We start from the raw sequence: 22,710 nt of genomic DNA on the forward strand, positions 1-22,710 counted from the left end.
GTGTAGTGTACTGTAGTGTAGTGTACTGTACTGTACTGTACTGTACTATAGTGTACTGTAGTTTAGTCTTACCTGCGGTAGTGTTTCCTGGGGCATGGGTGATGGTGACTTGGAGGTGTAGGTGTCTGGCTGGGAGATGAATCCTGAATCATGGGAGGACATGGAGGACAGTCGTGCCGCGGCCTGCTGGGGCAGGGTGGAGCTACGGTAGCCGTAGTGGGAGGAGCAGGAGGAGGAGGAAGGGGAGTGAGAGTGGGATGTGCCGCTGGAGCGAGAGTCACTACTGTTTACGCTGTTCAGACTGCTGTTAGGGTGAGACGGGTGGAGAGACAGACAGACAGACAGACAGACAGACAGACAGACAGACAGACAGACAGACAGGTGGAGAGACAGACAGACAGGTGGAGAGACAGACAGACAGACAGACAGACAGACAGACAGACAGATAGACAGACAGGCAGACAGGCAGACAGGCGGACAGGCGGACAGACATACAGACAGACAGAGACAGACAAGAGACAGACAGGGGAACAGGCAGGAGGGTGAGAGACAGACAGAGGGAGACAGACAGACAGACAGACAGACAGGTGGAGAGACAGACAGACAGACAGACAGACAGACAGACAGACAGACAGACAGACAGGAGGGTGAGAGACAGACAGAGGGAGACAGACAGACAGGCAGACAGACAGACAGACAGACAGAGGGAGACAGACAGACAGACAGACAGGAGGGTGAGAGACAGACAGAGGGAGACAGACAGACAGACAGACAGACAGACAGACAGACAGACAGACAGACAGACAGACAGACAGGAGGGTGAGAGACAGACAGAGGGAGACAGACAGGCAGACAGACAGACAGACAGACAGACAGACAGACAGACAGACAGACAGACAGACAGAGGGAGACAGACAGACAGACAGACAGACAGACAGACAGACAGACAGACAGACAGACAGAGGGAGACAGACAGACAGACAGACAGACAGACAGACAGACAGACAGACAGACAGACAGACAGACAGACAGACAGAGGGAGACAGGCAGACAGACAGACAGACAGGCAGACAGACAGACAGACAGACAGACAGACAGACAGACAGACAGACAGACAGACAGAGGGAGACAGGCAGACAGACAGACAGACAGTGACAGACAGACAGACAGACAGTGAATGGGTTAACACTTCAAACCAATGCAGCAGGCAGTGACTGTGAACAAACCAGTCCAATTAAAACATTAAAACAACCAGGCATGAAATCATAATAAACGTTACCACAATATATACATATATATATTATATATATATTTATATATATCAACGTCTATCATGCTCAGTGCATCTACAAGCAAGTTGGACTGTGGTCGCCATACAGACATGTGCCTTTATCATTGGGTCCATTGACCGACCATCAACAGTGACATTTTAACTAGGATCTGTGGATCCAACAACTGGAATTAAAATGATGTAAACAAAGTCAAATGCATCACAAGATGAAAACAAGGCAGGCATCACAGCACAAAGTGTTTTACAAACCCAACCAGTGTGACGACAACAACAACCATGTACGGAAGGACACGAGGTGGAGGTGGGGGTTTATTATGAGTCATATTCTATAGAAACAGCTGGAAGGCTGAAGTTACAATGACATTTAATATTGAAATGTCTACATTCATAACACACGCAATGATATATTTACAAGTCTGGGTGAAATGAATTAACTATCTTCAATTCCCCCAGGAAACAAGTAGGTGAAGAGATTGGGCAGTGATATGACATCACAAACGGCTGCGGTTCCTCTACCCACCACTGGGGGGCGGGGTCTGTCTTCATCAGGGCGTCGAAGAGTAGGATCAGTTCCCCACTGTCTATATAACTGTTTCAATATGTAAAATTTAGGCAAAACTGATCCTAGATCAGATCTCTGTGTGAATATGGGTCTAAGGTTGTTTTTCAGTTAAAGGTGAAACATTCTGGATGTGGTCTGGTTCTGGTCCAAGACACCACTACATACTGGGACTACTAGAGATGACCCATTTCCATCTGAAGGTTCTGAACAGGCCCCCCCCACCTGCGTAGATAAAGGTGATAAGCTGCGGTTCTGGTCCTAGGACACCTACCTGCACATACTGGACTTCCTGGACCTAGTGGTGCTGGGGGAGGAGGGAGGAGTCTGATAGGACCAGTTATAGTCAGAGCCTTTCAGATCCAGAATCACCTGACAGGACAGAACAACAATGACAGATCAGTGTCTGAGGAGGAAACATATGGGACAGATATGAAATGGAACCCTGTAGTCTGAGGAGGAAACACATGAGACAGATATGAAATGGAACCCTGTAGTCTGAGGAGGAAACACATGGGACAGATATGAAATGGAACCCTGTAGTCTGAGGAGGAAACACATGAGACAGATATGAAATGGAACCCTGTAGTCTGAGGAGGAAACACATGGGACAGATATGAAATGGAACCCTGTAGTCTGAGGAGGAAACACATGAGACAGATATGAAATGGAACCCTGTAGTCTGAGGAGGAAACACATGGGACAGATATGAAATGGAACCCTGTAGTCTGAGGAGGAAACACATGGGACAGATATGAAATGGAACCCTGTAGTCTGAGGAGGAAACACATGAGACAGATATGAAATGGAACCCTGTAGTCTGAGGAGGAAACACATGAGACAGATATGAAATGGAACCCTGTAGTCTGAGGGGGAAACACATGGGACAGATATGAAATGGAACCCTGTAGTCTGAGGGGGAAACACATGGGACAGATATGAAATGGAACCCTGTAGTCTGAGGGGGAAACACATGGGACAGATATGAAATTGAACCCTGTAGTCTGAGGGGGAAACACATGGGACAGATATGAAATGGAACCCTGTAGTCTGAGGAGGAAACACATGAGACAGATATGAAATGGAACCCTGTAGTCTGAGGAGGAAACACATGGGACAGATATGAAATGGAACCCTGTAGTCTGAGGAGGAAACACATGGGACAGATATGAAATGGAACCCTGTAGTCTGAGGAGGAAACACATGGGACAGATATGAAATGGAACCCTGTAGTCTGAGGGGGAAACACATGGGATAGATATGAAATGGAACCCTGTAGTCTGAGGAGTTAGGGTCAGGGTTAGGGTCAGGGTCAGGGTTAGGGTCAGGGTCAGGGTCAGGGTCAGGGATACGGTCAGGGTTAGGGTCAGGGATACGGTCAGGGTCAGGGTTAGGGTCAGGGTCAGGGTCAGGGATACGGTCAGGGTTAGGGTCAGGGATACGGTCAGGGTCAGGGTTAGGGTCAGGGATACGGTCAGGGTCAGGGTTAGGGTCAGGGATACGGTCAGGGTTAGGGTTAGGGTCAGGGATACGGTCAGGGTTAGGGTTAGTGTCAGGGATACGGTCAGGGTTAGGGTCAGGGAAGCGGTCAGGGTCAGGGTTAGGGTCAGGGATACGGTCAGGGTTAGGGTTAGGGTCAGGGATACGGTCAGGGTTAGGGTCAGGGATACGGTCAGGGTTAGGGTTAGTGTCAGGGATACGGTCAGGGTTAGGGTCAGGGATGCGGTCAGGGTCAGGGTCAGGGTTAGGGTCAGGGATACGGTCAGGGTCAGGGATACGGTCAGGGTTAGGGTCAGGGATACGGTCAGGGTTAGGGTCAGGGATACGGTCAGGGTCAGGGATACGGTCAGGGTCAGGGATACGGTCAGGGTTAGGGTCAGGGATACGGTCAGGGTCAGGGATACGGTCAGGGTCAGGGATACGGTCAGGGTTAGGGTCAGGGATACGGTCAGGGTCAGGGTTAGGGTCAGGGATACGGTCAGGGTCAGGGTTAGGGATACGGTCAGGGATACGGTCAGGGTCAGGGTTAGGGATACGGTCAGGGTTAGGGTCAGGGTCAGGGATACGGTCAGGGTTAGGGTCAGGGATACGGTCAGGGTCAGGGTTAGGGTCAGGGATACGGTCAGGGTCAGGGTTAGGGTCAGGGATACGGTCAGGGTTAGGGTCAGGTTCAGGGATACGGTCAGGGTTAGGGTTAGGGATACGGTCAGGGTTAGGGTCAGGTTCAGGGATACGGTCAGGGTTAGGGTCAGGTTCAGGGATACGGTCAGGGTTAGGGTCAGGGTTAGGGTCAGGGATATGGTCAGGGTCAGGGTTAGGGTCAGGGATACGGTCAAGGTTAGGGTCAGGGTCAGGGATACGGTCAGGGTTAGGGTCAGGGATACGGTCAGGGTTAGGGTTAGGGTCAGGGATACGGTCAGGGTCAGGGATACGGTCAGGGTCAGGGATACGGTCAGGGTTAGGGTCAGGGATACGGTCAGGGTCAGGGTTAGGGTCAGGGTCAGGGTCAGGGATACGGTCAGGGTTAGGGTCAGGGATACGGTCAGGGTCAGGGCTAGGGTCAGGGATACGGTCAGGGTTAGGGTCAGGGATACGGTCAGGGTCAGGGTTAGGGATACGGTCAGGGATACGGTCAGGGTCAGGGTTAGGGATACGGTCAGGGTTAGGGTCAGGGTCAGGGATACGGTCAGGGTTAGGGTCAGGGATACGGTCAGGGTCAGGGTTAGGGTCAGGGATACGGTCAGGGTTAGGGTTAGGGATACGGTCAGGGTTAGGGTTAGTGTCAGGGATACGGTCAGGGTTAGGGTCAGGTTCAGGGATACGGTCAGGGTTAGGGTCAGGGATACGGTCAGGGTTAGGGTCAGGTTCAGGGATACGGTCAGGGTTAGGGTCAGGTTCAGGGATACGGTCAGGGTTAGGGTCAGGTTCAGGGATACGGTCAGGGTTAGGGTCAGGTTCAGGGATACGGTCAGGGTTAGGGTCAGGGTTAGGGTCAGGGATACGGTCAAGGTTAGGGTTAGGGTCAGGGATACGGTCAGGGTTAGGGTCAGGGATACGGTCAGGGTTAGGGTTAGGGTCAGGGATACGGTCAGGGTTAGGTTTAGGGATACGGTCAGGGTTAGGGTTAGTGTCAGGGATACGGTCAGGGTTAGGGTTAGGGTCAGGGATACGGTCAGGGTCAGGGTTAGGGTTAGGGTCAGGGTTAGGGTCAGGGATAAGGTCAGGGTCAGGGTTAGGGTTAGGATTAGGGTCAGGGTTAGGGTTAGGGTCAGGGTCAGGATCAGGGTTTAGGGTTAGGGTCAGGGTCAGGATCAGGGTTTAGGGTTAGGGTCAGGGTCAGGGTTAGGGTCAGGGTTAGCGTCAGGACCAGGGTCAGGATCAGGGTCAGGGTCAGGGTTAGGGTCAGGGTTGGGGTTTAGGGTTAGGGTCAGGGTTTAGGGTTAGGGTCAGGGTCAGGATCAGGGTTTAGGGTCAGGGTCAGGGTTAGGGTCAGGGTTAGGGTCAGGGTCAGGGTTAGGGTTAGGGTTTAGGGTTAGGGTCAGGGTTAGGGTTTAGGGTCAGGGTTTAGGGTTAGGGTCAGGGTCAGGGTTAGGGTCAGGGTCAGGATCACGGTTTAGGGTTAGGGTCAGGGTCAGGGTTAGGGTCAGGGTCAGGGTTAGGGTCAGGGTTAGCGTCAGGACCAGGGTCAGGATCAGGGTCAGGGTTAGGGTCAGGGTTGGGGTTTAGGGTTAGGGTCAGGGTTTAGGGTTAGGGTCAGGGTCAGGGTTAAGGGTTAGGGTCAGGGTCAGGGTCAGGATCAGGGTTTAGGGTCAGGGTCAGGGTCAGGGTTAGGGTCAGGGTCAGGGTTAGGGTCAGGGTTAGGGTTAGGGTTTAGGGTTAGGGTCAGGGTTAGGGTTTAGGGTCAGGGTTTAGGGTTAGGGTCAGGGTTAGGGTCAGGGTCAGGATCAGGGTTTAGGGTTAGGGTCAGGGTCAGGGTTAGGGTCAGGGTCAGGGTTAGGGTCAGGGTTAGGGTCAGGGTCAGGGTTAGGGTCAGGGATACGGTACCTGTTCGCTGGCGGGGGGCAGCTTGTGAGGGTCCATGGTCAGCATCTTGAGGTCGTCAGATATGGTCTGGAGGTGGGTGACCTCTCCTAGCATGGAGATCTCCTCATCCTGTAAGGATCACAATGTGTTTATTGATCCTGCATTTATCCAGGTGATGTCATCAGTCCTACTCATACTGCTCACAACAACAACAACAACAACAACATCTTAAACTGAAACGTCAGCAATGTGCTTCTTATGGAACATCTCCTCTGGGTGTCAATGAGGAACATATCCTCTGGGTGTTAATGAGGAACAGAACATCTCCTCTGTGTGTCAATGTGGAACATTTCCTCTGGGTGTTAATGAGGAACATTTCCTTTGGGTGTTAATGAGGAACATTTCCTCTGGGTGTTAATGAGGAACATTTCCTCTGGGTGTCAATGAGGAACATTTCCTCTGGGTGTCAATGTGGAACATTTCCTCTGGGTGTTAATGAGGAACATTTCCTCTGGGTGTCAATGAGGAACATTTCCTCTGGGTGTCAATGTGGAACATTTCCTCTGGGTGTTAATGAGGAACATTTCCTCTGGGTGTTAATGAGGAACATTTCCTCTGGGTGTTAATGAGGAACATTTCCTCTGGGTGTCAATGAGGAACATTTCCTCTGGGTGTTAATGAGGAACATTTCCACTGGGTGTTAATGAGGAACATTTCCTCTGGGTGTCAATGAGGAACATTTCCTCTGGGTGTTAATGAGGAACATTTCCTCTGGGTGTCAATGAGGAACATTTCCTCTGGGTGTTAATGAGGAACAGAACATTTCCTCTGGGTGTTAATGAGGAACAGAACATTTCCTCTGGGTGTCAATGAGGAACATTTCCTCTGTGTGTTAATGAGGAACATTTCCTCTGGGTGTTAATGAGGAACATTTCCTCTGGGTGTTAATGAGGAACATTTCCTCTGGGTGTTAATGAGGAACATTTCCTCTGGGTGTTAATGAGGAACAGATCCTCTGGGTGTTAATGAGGAACATTTCCTCTGGGTGTTAATGAGGAACATTTCCTCTGGGTGTTAATGAGGAACATTTCCTCTGGGTGTTAATGAGGAACATTTCCTCTGGGTGTTAATGAGGAACATTTCCTCTGGGTGTTAATGAGGAACATTTCCTCTGGGTGTTAATGAGGAACATTTCCTCTGGGTGTCAATGAGGTACATTTCCTCTGGGTGTTAATGAGGAACATTTCCTCTGGGTGCCAATGAGGAACATTTCCTCTGGGTGTCAATGAGGAACATTTCCTCTGGGTGTCAATGAGGAACATTTCCTCTGGGTGTCAATGAGGAACATTTCCTCTGGGTGTTAATGAGGAACATTTCCTCTGGGTGTTAATGAGGAACATTTCCTCTGGGTGTTAATGAGGAACATTTCCTCTGGGTGTTAATGAGGAACATTTCCTCTGGGTGTCAATGAGGAACATTTCCCCTGGGTGTTAATGAGGAACATTTCCTCTGGGTGTTAATGAGGAACAGAACATTTCCTCTGGGTGTTAATAAGGAACATTTCCTCTGGGTGTTAATGAGGAACAGAACATTTCCTCTGGGTGTTAATGAGGAACAGAACATTTCATCTGGGTGTTAATGAGGAACAGAACATTTCCTCTGGGTGTTAATGAGGAACAGAACATTTCCTCTGGGTGTTAATGAGGAACAGAACATTTCCTCTGGGTGTTAATGAGGAACAGAACATTTCCTCTGGGTGTTAATGAGGAACATTTCCTCTGGGTGTTAATGAGGAACATTTGCTCTGGGTGTTAATGAGGAACAGAACATTTCCTCTGGGTGTTAATGAGGAACAGAACATTTCCTCTGGGTGTTAATGAGGAATCAGCATCTCCCATGGTGAGGCCCTACGGCTCTGTTTCGGTTTCTGTGTTTGTGTTTGTGGTGTGTGTATTGCCAACGGACTCACCACCACGGCCTTAGCCTGACCTCTGACCTCTGTGTTGTGTGTGTTAGTGTGTGTGTTATGTTATGACTCACCACCACGGCCTTAGCCTGACCTCTGACCTCTGTGTTGTGTGTTAGTGTGTGTGATATGTTATGACTCACCACGACAGGTCGTAGCATGGAGACGAAGGTGCACAACCTGCTCCTCTCCTCGACGAGGGCCTTCCTGACGGCCTGTTTCTCCGTCTCCTCCAGCAGCAGGTACTTATCACTGACGTCCTGCATGGCACTGTTCAGCTGGGGCTGGACGTCTCCTCGCCCTGGGACACACCGCTACTGTTAATATACTGGTACTGTCATTACACATCACACTGGGGGGCTCTTCACCACAGACCTGGGACACACCGCTACTGTTAATATACTGGTACTATCATTACACATCACACTGGGGGGCTCTTCACCACAGACCTGGGACACACCGCTACTGTTAATATACTGCTACTATCATTACACATCACACTGGGGGGCTCTTCACCACAGACCTGGGACACACCGCTACTGTTAATATACTGCTACTATCATTACACATCACACTGGGGGGCTCTTCACCACAGACCTGGGACACACCGCTACTGTTAATATACTGGTACTATCATTACACATCACACTGGGGGGCTCTTCACCACAGACCTGGGACACACCGCTACTGTTAATATACTGGTACTGTCATTACACATCAGACTGGGGGGCTCTTCACCACAGACCTGGGACACACCGCTACTGTTAATATACTGGTACTGTCATTACACATCACACTGGGGGGCTCTTCACCACAGACCTGGGACACACCGCTACTGTTAATATACTGCTACTATCATTACACATCACACTGGGGGGCTCTTCACCACAGACCTGGGACACACCGCTACTGTTAATATACTGGTACTGTCATTACACATCACACTGGGGGGCTCTTCACCACAGACCTGGGACACACCGCTACTGTTAATATACTGGTACTATCATTACACATCACACTGGGGGGGGGGCCCTTCACCACAGACTTGGGACACACCGCTACTGTTAATATACTGGTACTATCATTACACATCACACTGGGGGGGGGGCCCTTCACCACAGACTTGGGACACACCGCTACTGTTAATATACTGGTACTGTCATTACACATCACACTGGGGGGCTCTTCACCACAGACCTGGGACACACCGCTACTGTTAATATACTGGTACTGTCATTACACATCACACTGGGGGGGGCTCTTCACCACAGACCTGGGACACACCGCTACTGTTAATATACTGGTACTGTCATTACACATCACACTGGGGGGGGCTCTTCAACACAGACCTGGGACACACCGCTACTGTTAATATACTGGTACTGTCATTACACATCACACTGGGGGGGGCTCTTCACCACAGACCTGGGACACACCGCTACTGTTAATATACTGGTACTGTCATTACACATCACACTGGGACTGGACGTCTCCTCGCCCTGGGACACACCGCTACTGTTAATATACTGGTACTGTCATTACACATCACACTGGGGGGCTCTTCACCACAGACACACCGCTACTGTTAATATACTGGTACTATCATTACACATCACACTGGGGGGCTCTTCACCACAGACCTGGGACACACCGCTACTGTTAATATACTGGTACTGTCATTACACATCACACTGGGGGGCTCTTCAACACAGACCTGGGACACACCGCTACTGTTAATATACTGGTACTGTCATTACACATCACACTGGGGGGCTCTTCAACACAGACCTGGGACACACCGCTACTGTTAATATACTGGTACTGTCATTACACATCACACTGGGGGGGCTCTTCACCACAGACACACCGCTACTGTTAATATACTGGTACGATCATTACACATCACACTGGGGGGCTCTTCACCACAGACCTGGGACACACCGCTACTGTTAATATACTGGTACTATCATTACACATCACACTGGGGGGGGCTCTTCACCACAGACCTGGGACACACCGCTACTGTTAATATACTGGTACGATCATTACACATCACACTGGGGGGCTCTTCACCACAGACCTGGGACACACCGCTACTGTTAATATACTGCTACTATCATTACACATCACTCACATCCCACTGGGGGGCTCTTCACCACAGACCTGGGACTAATATGTATTTGAGGGCCCTTGATTTATCTTGGAGTCTGCTCTTTTGTGAATATTCCATGTGCAATGTAGGTATGATGTATGAGAGGACAACGGTCATGGTGTCATATTGTAACTTATCACTACTGGGCTTCTGTTGTTTATCCTGTCCTTGAAGACTGCCAGTCTATCCTCCCTGAGCTCTCTCTCTCTCTCTCTCTCTCTCTCTCTCTCTCCCTCTCTCCCTCTCTCCCTCTCTCCCTCTCTCCCTCTCTCCCTCCCTCCCCCTCCTGGACTCGGCCTAAGCAGCCAGCCCGTCCAGGGGTATTATCTAACTTTTTGTCACCAGCCTCTCCTAGACCCCATCAAGGTCCCAACCAGGCTGGAAAATGTAAGTAAACTGTTTCTCAACAGTGAGGTTTGACCCTGAGGCTTTGTGGATGACAACACCAGAATAGGCTGCTACTGTAAGTCAAACGTATGACTGCATCGTTGCGCTTCAATGAGCAGTGAGAACGTAACTTAGACATTTTGGGGAAACTCAAGATTATCCAGTAGTCGTTTAACACAATGGATGGATGATATTTCCATCTAGGAATCCAAACATTTACCCATTTTGGTTTGGCTGCCGTTCCAGCGCTCTTGAGAAATATGGGAGAAATGTTGTGTTTATAGAATTATTTAAACTGTTCTAGGATTTTGGGGAAACGATCAGAGGAGATGAAGCGTGACCGGAACTGGGAACTCAAACTGACACCTACAGTTAAAATGACTCTATACTTTTACATAACAACTAGGATCCAAGAAAAGCTTTTCACAAGACATATAATTACTCTGATTTCTATGAGAGCTGCCTGGATTTAGAAAAGTGCCCTCGTCAAAAAGTCCAGCCCTGGTTGGTGTTACCCTCTGACCATGGAATGCACTGTTTTTACACAGTGTCTAAGGCAGTCGGATGTTGGTGTGTGTGTGTGTGAGTGTGAGTGTGAGTGTGAGTGTGTGTGTGTGTGTGTGTGTGTGTGTGTGTGTGTGTGTGTGTGTGTGTTATGTCTTTATCTCTGTGTCAATGACGAGGGCCAGATTGCTGCTTCCTCTGCCTGAAGCCACAGACAACATACCAAACCATACCGAAACATACCATACCATACCAAACCATACCGAAACATACCATACCGAAACATACCATACCAAACCATACCGAAACATACCATACCGAAACATACCATACCAAACCATACCGAAACATACCATACCGAAACATACCATACCAAACCATACCGAAACATACCATACCAAAACATACCATACCAAACCATACCGAAACATACCATACCAACCCAAACCATACCAAACCATCCCAAACCATACCATACCAAACCATACTAAACCATACCAAACCATACCATACCAAACCATACCAAACCATACCGAAACATACCTACCTAAACATACCATACCAAACCATACCGAAACATACCATACCGAAACATACCATACCAAACCATACCGAAACATACCATACCAACCCAAACCATACCAAACCATCCCAAACCATACCATACCAAACCATACTAAACCATACCAAACCCATACCAACCCATACCATACCAAAACCATACCGAAACATACCATACCGAAACATACCATACCAAACCATACCGAAACATACCATACCAACCCAAACCATACCAAACCATCCCAAACCATACCATACCAAACCATACTAAACCATACCAAACCCATACCAACCCATACCATACCAAAACCATACCGAAACATACCATACCGAAACATACCATACCAAACCATACCGAAACATACCATACCAACCCAAACCATACCAAACCATCCCAAACCATACCATACCAAACCATACTAAACCATACCAAACCCATACCAACCCATACCATACCAAACCATACTAAACCATACCAAACCATACCATACCAAACCATACCAAAACCATACCAACCCATACCATACCAAACCATACTAAACCATACTAAACCATACCATACCAAACCATACTAAACCATACCAAACCATACCATACCAAACCATACTAAACCATACTAAACCATACCATACCAAACCATACTAAACCATACTAAACCATACCATACCAAACCATACTAAACCATACTAAACCATACCATACCAAACCATACCGAAACATACCTACCTAAACCATACAATACCAACCCATACCAACCCATACCATACCAAACCATACCAAACCATACCAAACCATACCATACCAAACCATACCAAACCATACCGAAACATACCATACCAGCCCAAACCATCCCAAACCATCCCAAACCATACCAAACCATACCGAAACATACCATACCAGCCCAAACCATACCAAACCATACCGAAACATACCATACCAGCCCAAACCATACCAAACCATACCGAAACATACCATACCAACCCAAACCATACTAAACCATACCAAACCATACCATACCAAACCATACCAAAACCATACCAACCCATACCATACCAAACCATACTAAACCCATACCAAACCATACCATACCAAACCATACTAAACCATACTAAACCATACCATACCAAACCATACTAAACCATACCATACCATACCGAAACATACCATACCAGCCCATACCATCCCAAACCATCCCAAACCATACCAAACCATACCGAAACATACCATACCAGCCCATACCATCCCAAACCATCCCAAACCATACCAAACCATACCGAAACATACCATACCAGCCCAAACCATACCAAACCATACCGAAACATACCATACCAGCCCAAACCATACCAAACCATACCGAAACATACCATACCAGCCCAAACCATACCAAACCATACCGAAACATACCATACCAACCCAAACCCTACCAAACCATACCATACCAACCCAAACCATACCAAACCATACCATACCAGCCCAAACCATACCAACCCATACCAACCCATACCATACCAACCCATACCATACCAACCCATACCAAACCATACCAAAATATACCAATCCATACCATACCAACCCAAACCATACCAAACCATACCATACCAACCCAAACCATACCAAACCATACCATACCAGCCCAAACCATACCAACCCATACCAACCCATACCATACCAACCCATACCAAACCATACCAAAATATACCAATCCAAACCATACCAACCCATACCATACCAAACCATACCATACCAAACCATACCGAACCATACCAAACCATACCAAAATATACCAATCCAAACCATACCAAACCCATACCAACCCATACCATACCAAACCATACCCACACAAGACCCTATCGTGGCACAAACATTGGGACAGGAATGAATCTCTGACAATAATTCATTAGATAACATGCATCAGAAGTTCATGCTACTGCAATGCCTCAAACACAGTATCTAACAGACAGTTGGTAGGAACCCAGTCACCCTGTACACTCATTCCCTCCTCTGGCAGAGCTTTCAGACTAGCCAGACAACATGTGGGCAGAGGGTTGGAGAGTTTATCACATTGGTTTGATAACAGACAGGGGAGGACAGGACAGGAGGAGGGAGTGAGATAGAGCAGAACAGACAGGGCAGGGCCAGACAGGGGAGGACAGGACAGGAGGAGGGAGTGAGACAGAGAGCAGAGCAGACAGGACAGGGCTAGATGAGGGAGGACAGGACAGGAGGAGGGAGTGAGACAGAGAGCAGAGTAGACAGGACAGGGCTAGATGAGGGAGGACAGGACAGGAGGAGGGAGTGAGACAGAGAGCAGAACAGACAGGACAGGAGGAGGGAGTGAGACAGAGCAGAACAGACAGGACAGGAGGAGGGAGTGAGACAGAGCAGAACAGACAGGACAGGGCTAGATGAGGGAGGACAGGACAGGAGGAGGGTGTGAGACAGAGAGCAGAACAGACAGGACAGGAGGAGGGAGTGAGACAGAGCAGAACAGACAGGACAGGGCTAGATGAGGGAGGACAGAACAGGAGGAGGGAGTGAGACAGAGAGCAGAACAGACAGGACAGGGATAGACAGGGGAGGACAGGACAGGAGGAGGGAGTGAGACAGAGAGCAGAACAGACAGGACAGGGCTAGATGAGGGAGGACAGGACAGGAGGAGGGAGTGAGACAGAGAGCAGAACAGACAGGACAGGAGGAGGGAGTGAGACAGAGAGCAGAACAGACAGGACAGGAGGAGGGAGTGAGACAGAGAGCAGAACAGACAGTACAGGACACGATGAGGGAGGACAGAACAGGAGGAGGGAATGAGACAGAGAGCAGAACAGGCAGGACAGGGCTAGATGAGGGAGGACAGGACAGGAGGAGGGAATGAGACAGAGAGCAGAACAGACAGGACAAGGGCTAACTGAGGACTAAGAGACAGGAGAAACTACAGTCTCACTGTCACACTGTGTTGTTCATCCAGGGGCTAACTGAGGACTAAGAGAGAGGAGAAACTACTGTCAGACTGTGTTGTTCATCCAGGGGCTAACTGAGGACTAAGAGAGAGGAGAAACTCATACTAGATCATTAGTTACAATATGTGTGTCAAAACTGGATGCCTTGGAGATATAGGTCAGTTACAGAAGGCAGCTTGCAGGCTCTAGAACTGATTAATCAGCACCGCCTGCTCTTCCATCAGATGAAATGAGGCCACAACTAGAGAGAACTACAGTATAGAATCATAAATATTAAACTAGAGAGAACTACAGTATATAATCATAAATATTAAACTAGAGTGAACTACAGTATGAAATCATAAATATTAAACTAGAGAGAACTCCCCTCATACGGTACAGCATAGAATAATAAATATTAAACTAGAGTGAAATACAGTATGAAATCATAAATATTAAACTAGAGTGAACTACAGTATGAAATCATAAATATTAAACTAGAGAGAACTCCCCTCATACGGTACAGCATAGAATCATAAATATTAAACTAGAGTGAACTCCTTTCATACGATACAGTATGAAATCATAAATATTCAGTGAGAGGCTGCAGTTGTGAGTCCATTCCCTCTCTGTTACTGTTAGCTCTGTACATTACCTCTCCCCCCCCCCCTCCCTCCAAGTCTGAGATTATCCTCAGTCCCTTATCTTCATTTGACTGATAAAATGTCCCAGAATCCCAGTTGTCCCTCTAAGTCTGGGGCCTGTTGAAAACATCATACCAAACAACATAGGTTCCAGGTGAGTAGAGCAGCCCTCTCTCCAAGGAAGACAACTAAAACACACACGCTACCTTTCAAAAGTTTGGGGTCACTTATAAATGTCCTTGTTCCTCTGTCCAGTGTGTCTGTTCTTTTGCCCGTCTTAATTGTTTTGCTTTTTATTGGCCAGTCTGAGATATGGCTTTTTATTGGCCAGTCTGAGATATGGCTTTTTATTGGCCAGTCTGAGATATGGCTTTTTCTTTGCAACTCTACCTAGAAGGCCAGCATCCCGGAGTCGCCTCTTCGCTGTTGACTTTGAGACTGGTGTTTTTGCTGGTACTATTTAACGAAGCTATCAGTTGAGGACTTGTGAGGCGTCTGTTTCTCAAACTAGACTCTCTAATGTACTTGTCCTCTTGTTCAGTTGTGCACCGGGGCCTCCCACTCCTCTTTCTATTCTGGCTAGAGCCAGTTTGCGCTGTTCTGTGAAGGGAGTAGTACACAGTGTTGTACGAGATCTTCAGTTTCTTGGCAATTTCTCACATGGAATAGTCTTCATTTCTCAGAACAAGAATAGACTGATGAGTTTCAGAAGAAAGGTCTTTGTTTCCTGCCATTTTGAGCCTGTTATCGAACACACAAACGCTGATGTTCAAAATACTCAACTAGTCTAAAGAAGGACAGTTTTATCCCTTCTTTAATCAGAACAACAGTTTTCAACTGTGCTAACATAATTGCAAAAGAGTTTTCTAATGATCAATTAGCCTTTTAAAATGATAAACTTGGATTAGCTAATACAACGTGCCATTGGAACACAGGAGTGATGGTTGCTGATAATGGGCCTCTGTAGCCTATGTAGATATTCCATAACAAATCATCTGTTTCCAGCTACAATAGTCATTTAAAACATTTACAATGTCTACACTGTATTTCTGATCAATTTGATGTTATTTTAATGGCCATTTATTTTTTGCTTTTCTTTCAAAAACAAGGACATTTCTAAGTGACCCCAAACTGTTGAACGCTAGTGTACATGTCTGTTTCCATTGGCCTTCTGGGAAAACAGACCAGCTTCCTCTACATGCTGAGCAGACCCCTGTCCTGACTGGGAAAACAGACCAGCTTCCTCTACATGCTGAGCAGACCCCTGTCCTGACTGGGAAAACAGACCAGCACAGCTTCCTCTACATGCTGAGCAGACCCCTGTCCTGACTGGGAAAACAGACCAGCACAGCTTCCTCTACATGCTGAGCAGACCCCTGTCCTGACTGGGAAAACAGACCAGCTTCCTCTACATGCTGAGCAGACCCCTGTCCTGACTGGGAAAACAGACCAGCACAGTTTCCTCTACATGCTGAGCAGACCCCTGTCCTGACTGGGAAAACAGACCAGCACAGCTTCCTCTACATGCTGAGCAGACCCCTGTCCTGACTGGGAAAACAGACCAGCTTCCTCTACATGCTGAGCAGACCCCTGTCCTGACTGGGAAAACAGACCAGCACAGCTTCCTCTACATGCTGAGCAGACCCCTGTCCTGACTAGGAAAACAGACCAGCTTCCTCTACATGCTGAGCAGACCCCTGTCCTGACTGGGAAAACAGACCAGCTTCCTCTACATGCTGAGCAGACCCCTGTCCTGACTGGGAAAACAGACCAGCTTCCTCTACATGCTGAGCAGACCCCTGTCCTGACTGGGAAAACAGACCAGCACAGCTTCCTCTACATGCTGAGCAGACCCCTGTCCTGACTGGGAAAACAGACCAGCTTCCTCTACATGCTGAGCAGACCCCTGTCCTGACTGGGAAAACAGACCAGCTTCCTCTACATGCTGAGCAGACCCCTGTCCTGACTGGGAAAACAGACCAGCTTCATCTACATGCTGAGCAGACCCCTGTCCTGACTGGGAAAACAGACCAGCTTCATCTACATGCTGAGCAGACCCCTGTTCTGATGCTGTGAAGGGCTGTGTGTGACCTCTGCCAATCATTAGGGAAAGCTGGGGGTGAGAGTGGTGGAGTGGTGGAGTGGAACATCAGCACTTTGTCCTCCTGTCTTAATGACTGGTGTGTGTGTGTGTGTGTGTTCCCCACCTCCAAAGATAATGATTAGTGTGTGTGTGTGTTCTCCACCTCCACAGATAATGATTAGTGTGTGTGTGTGTTCTCCACCTCCACAGATAATGATTAGTGTGTGTGTGTGTTCTCCACCTCCACAGATAATGATTAGTGTGTGTGTGTGTTCTCCACCTCCACAGATAATGATTAGTGTGTGTGTGTTCTCCACCTCCACAGATAATGATTAGTGTGTGTGTGTTCTCCACCTCCACAGATAATGATTAGTATGTGTGTGTGTTCTCCACCTCCACAGATAATGATTAGTGTGTGTGTGTGTTCTCCACCTCCACAGATAATGATTAGTGTGTGTGTGTGTTCTCCACCTCCACAGATAATGATTAGTGTGTGTGTGTTCTCCACCTCCACAGATAATGATTAGTGTGTGTGTGTGTTCTCCACCTCCACAGATATTGATTAGTGTGTGTGTGTGTGTGTGTTCTCCACCTCCACAGATATTGATTAGTGTGTGTGTGTGTTCTCCACCTCCACAGATAATGATTAGTGTGTGTGTGTGATCTCCACCTCCACAGATAATGATTAGTGTGTGTGTTCTCCACCTCCACAGATAATGATTAGTGTGTGTGTGTGTGTGTGTTCTTCACCTCCACAGATGATGATTAGTGTGTGTGTGTTCTCCACCTCCACAGATAATGATTAGTGTGTGTGTTCTCCACCTCCACAGATAATGATTAGTGTGTGTGTGTTCTCCACCTCCACAGATAATGATTAGTGTGTGTGTGTTCTCCACCTCCACAGATAATGATTAGTGTGTGTGTGTTCTCCACCTCCACAGATAATGATTAGTGTGTGTGTGTTCTCCACCTCCACAGATGATGATTAGTGTGTGTGTGAGCTTCAGTGGCGCTGAGCTGAAAACAAACCACGAAGCAGTGAAGGCAGGATAATTAAACCACAGAGAGAGAGAGAGAGAGAGAGAGAGAGAGAGAGAGAGAGAGAGACAGAGGGAAGAGAGAGAGAGAGAGAGAGAGAGAGAGAGAGAGAGGGAAGCGAGAGAGAGAGAGAGAAAGAGAGAGAGAGGGAAGAGAGAGAAGAGAGAGGAGACAGGACAGTAGGAAGCATAGCAGGGGACAGAGGAGGAGACAGGACAGTAGGAAGCATAGCAGGGGACAGAGGAGGAGACAGGACAGTAGTACACAGTACATTAGACTAACAGAGTTAGTCTGCACTCCACAGAGAGAGAAAGAGAGAGAGAAAGGACAGAGAGAGAGAGAGAGAGAGTAGAGACAGAGAGAGAGAGACAGCGAGAGAAAGAGAGGAAAGAGAGGAGAGACAGTGAGAGAGAGGGGGGAGACAGCGAGAGAGAGAGGAGAGACAGAGAGAGGAGAGACAGCGAGAGAAAGAGACAGAGAGAGGAGAGACAGCGAGAGGAGAGACAGAGAGAGGAGAGACAGAGAGAGGAGAGACAGAGGAGAGACAGAGAGAGGAGAGACAGAGAGAGGAGAGACAGCGAGAGGAGAGACAGCGAGAGAGAGGAGAGACAGAGAGAGGAGAGACAGCGAGAGCAAGAGAGGGGGGAGACAGCGAGAGAGAGGAGAGACAGAGAGAGGAGAGACAGCGAGAGAGAGGAGAGACAGAGAGAGGAGAGACAGCGAGAGCAAGAGAGGGGGGAGACAGCGAGAGAGAGAGGGGGGAGACAGCGAGAGAGAGAGAGGAGAGAGAGACAGAGGAAGAGAGAGAGGAAGAGAGAGGGGTAGTGGAAGGAGCAGAACAGAACGGAACACTAAACAGCATTGCAGCACAAGGTAGACTGACAGACTGACTGAAACCCCGGACCCCACAGAGCAGGCTGGAGGGCTGACAGACAGACTAACAGACAGACTACCAGTCTGTTACAGACTTACCCAGGGCATCAGCTGCAGGGCAACAACAACAGGTGCCCAGTGACCCGGCGGGGGGGGGGCAATAAGGTCGACGACACGGCCGTAAAGAGGAAAACATTTCAGTCAGTCAAGAGGCCTGAAGGAGACTGCACAAATCATGTTGCTAATAAGTGTCACTGTCACTGTCTCTGTGACCGTCTCTGTGACTGTCACTGTCTCTGTGACTGTCTCTGTGACTGTCTCTGTGACTGTCTCTGTGACTGTCTCTGTGACTGTCACTGTGACCGTCTCTGTGACTGTCTCTGTGACTGTCACTGTGACTGTCTCTGTGACTGTCACTGCGACTGTGACTGTCTCTGTGACTGTCACCGTCTCTGTGACCGTCTCTGTGACTGTCTCTGTCACTGTCTCTGTGACCGTCTCTGTGACCGTCTCTGTGACCGTCTCTGTGACCGTCTCTGTGACTGTCTCTGTGACTGTCTCTGTGCGTCTAATAATGGCCCTTTAGCTTCACCAGACTCTTAGGATAAACTGAGCGACTTACAAAATTGTCCGCGTCGACACTGACATATATCACCGCATTCATTATATGACCCAACATGGGTCTAGCTGTTTGATCTGCCAAAGAGGACTGTTTGTGAGGGTGAACGCGTTGCACTAATAACAGCCTTCATTATGAAGAGGCCAAGCTGGAAAAACACGTTTGAAGAATTCAGTCTAGACAGATATATGGCGTTAAACGCTCCCCTGTTCACGTGTCCAAAGGTGAAAACTTCCCCCTTGAAGTCAGGATTGACCCATTCCTTATAGTTCCTAGTAAAGCACAGGGCCTCTCATAGCATAGGGCACAGGGCCTCTCATAGCATAGGGCACAGGGCCTCTCATAGCATAGGGCACAGGGCCTCTCATAGCATAGGGCACAGGGCCTCTCATAGCATAGGGCACAGGGCCTCTCATAGCATAGGGCACAGGGCCTCTCATAGCATAGGGCACAGGGCCTCTCATAGGAGAGACTAGAAAAGTGTGTATTGGTTCAATCTTGTAGAAAAACTAAACATTTAGGATAGCTAGGTCAGTGTTTCAGGTAGTTTTGGTCATTTTGGCTAACTAGTTCAGTGTGGTTTTGATCAAAACATTTAGGATAGCTAGGTCAGTGTTTCAGGTGGTTTTAATTAAGGCGTTTAAGTTCAGGTGGTTTTGATTTTTGACATTTAGACTAGCTAGTTCAGTGCTTTTGGTCATTTAGACTAGCTAGTTCAGTGGTTTTGGTCATTTAGTTAGCTACTTCAGGGTTTCAGGTAGTTTTGATCATTTTAGGTTAGCTAGTTCAGTGTTTCAGATGTTTTGATCAAGACATAGCTAGTTTAGTGTTTCTGCAGGTTTTGATAATTTAGGCTAGCTATATCATTGTTTCAGGTGGCTTTAATCAAGACATTTAGGCTAGCTAGTTTCCTGTTCCAGCTGGTTTTGATCAAGACATTTAGGTCAGCTAGTTCAGTGTTTCAGGTGGTTTTGATCAATACGTTATGACGGCCTACACCTGCCAAACTCGGACGACGCTGGGCCAATTGTGCTACGCCCTATGAGACTCCCAATCACAGCCAGTTGTGATACAGTCTGGATTCGAACCAGGTTGTCTGTAGTGATGCCTCTAGCACTGAGGTGCAGTGTCTTAGACCGCTGCGCCAGTTGGTGCACATTGCTAAATACTCCTCCTCTAGGTAGGACATCTAATAACACTGGAACAAGAAGACCAGGTGCACATTGCTAAATACTGCTCCTCTAGGTAGGACTTCTAATAACACTGGAACAAGAAGACCAGGTGCATACTGCTAAATACTGCTCCTCTAGATAGGACTTCTAATAACACTGTAACAAGAAGACCAGGTGCATACTGCTAAATACTGCACCATGGAAATACAACAGCACAGTATTTGAGCCAAAGAAGTTTTAAAAAAAGTTGAAGTTCACTTTGAAATGCAGAAAATGCATAGATGTTTTGGTGCTTTCAAGACGGACATTTTGAAATTTCAACTGGACTTTTAGTCACTCAAGATAACTGACAGCTTGAATAGGAGCTTCCCATAGACGCTCTCTTTCATCCGTCTCTCTGTCTAGACACATATTGAACCTCTTCAATAGCGTCTCCATTTCCTTTCATGATGCGTAAGGCCTGCACAAAGACTGACTGACTGCATATGCTTATTCAATTGGGATGCGCTGTCCTACGAGGAGAAGACACAAACTGATACTCAGAAGTTGAGCAGGGAATCTGTTCCAAATGGCACCCTATTTCCTATGTAGTGCACTTCTTTTGGGCCCTAGCCCTATAGACACCGGTCTAAAGTAGTGCACTACATAGGGAACAGGGTGCCATTTGGGACACCGGAAGTGTCCTGGTTTCAGTATAATGACGGTCAACATGAGCTGACTCTGTTGTTTTTCCTCCTCCATGTTTCCAGACATCATTTAGACAGATTCCTGTGTACAAGATGATATCTGACCATCCGCAGAGTCTGACAGGGATCAGGAACAGTCTTACATAAACTTAACCGAAACCACAGCATAGAGTAAAGACATTCGGTAGGGAAGGATGTTCAACTCAATTTGCATGTCCATTTGCCTAAGCGTACCACATGTACGTTAGAGATTGACGTTCAGAGATGATAAAGGAACAAAGAGATGTACTATGTATAGTAAATGTTACATAAACATGTACTGTGTTTTATACTGTAGAGTCCCTGAGTAGCCTCATTGACGTTCAACTCTATTTCCTTTAGACTACATGGACTGTGTAGGTTTGACCTCAAGGGGAAACGACAGCCCATAGAGGTACAGGGTTCACACTATACTTCATATGGCCAAGCCCACAGACATTATATGTATCGGACATATGTTGTAATATGTTGTAGAGAAGTGATGGATGGATGGATGGATGGATGGAGTACCTTTCTTTGCCTTCTTCTGTAGCTTCAGAGTGTCTAAAGACTTCTTCTTGATCTCACTCCGAACTTTCTTGTACTCTGTGGGGGGGAAATGGGGTCAACATTTTGGAATGCGATGTTCGACGAGCAGGTGTCCACATACTTTTGGTCATGTAGTGTATATGACACTGGCTTGTTGTGTATGGTTATATCATTATATATCTATATGTTATGATGATACCTTTAGCATGGTCCTTATCCAGAGTGTTGGTTCCTCTCTATATTATTATATATCTATATGTTATGATGGTACCTTTAGCATGGTCCTTATCCAGAGTGTTGGTTCCTCTCTTCCACTCCTCTATCTGATCCTGTAGAGGGTTGATCATGCAGTCCATGAAAGCCCTGCAGGTCACAGCAATCACAAGGGTGAGAAACATTAGAAATCCAGTATTATTTATTAGGATCTCTCCTAGCCCACCAAAAGGCCAATCTTTCAGTAGAGAGGGACATAGTGGTGATGAGGGGTGGGGCATAATGGTGATGAGGGGGCAGGGCACAGTGGTGATGAGGGGTGGGGCATAATGGTGATGAGGGGGCAGGGCATAATGGTGATGAGGGGGCAGGGCATAGTGGTGATGAGGGGTGGGGCATAATGGTGATGAGGGGGTGGGGCATAGTGGTGATGAGG

General features: G+C 47.7%; 1 protein-coding gene across 16 annotated transcripts in view; it reads right to left on the reverse strand.

Annotated features, from left to right (window-relative positions):
• The window catches only part of LOC149984304 (protein MTSS 1-like), a 122,468-nt gene that overhangs the window by 19,702 nt on the left and 80,056 nt on the right, over positions 1-22,710 (reverse strand). For 3 of the 16 annotated variants that reach the window (XM_090230647.1, XM_090230651.1, XM_090230642.1), the window contains exons 5-11: positions 22,333-22,424; positions 22,044-22,118; positions 19,117-19,128; positions 7,983-8,140; positions 5,895-6,002; positions 2,125-2,222; positions 73-202 (exon numbers count right to left, since the gene is read on the reverse strand). In XM_090230647.1, the coding sequence (XP_090086773.1) occupies positions 73-202; positions 2,125-2,222; positions 5,895-6,002; positions 7,983-8,140; positions 19,117-19,128; positions 22,044-22,118; positions 22,333-22,424 (673 nt within the window). Of the gene's footprint in view, positions 1-72; positions 305-2,124; positions 2,223-5,894; positions 6,003-7,982; positions 8,141-19,116; positions 19,129-22,043; positions 22,119-22,260; positions 22,306-22,332; positions 22,425-22,710 lie in introns of those variants that run through there. The other 13 variants (XM_090230641.1, XM_090230649.1, XM_090230637.1 and 10 more) reach the window with 6 other exon arrangements.

The sequence above is a fragment of the Oncorhynchus mykiss genome, chromosome 3, assembly GCF_057628025.1.
Source record: "Oncorhynchus mykiss isolate SJ-2025 chromosome 3, ASM5762802v1, whole genome shotgun sequence".
NCBI lineage: Eukaryota > Metazoa > Chordata > Actinopteri > Salmoniformes > Salmonidae > Oncorhynchus > Oncorhynchus mykiss.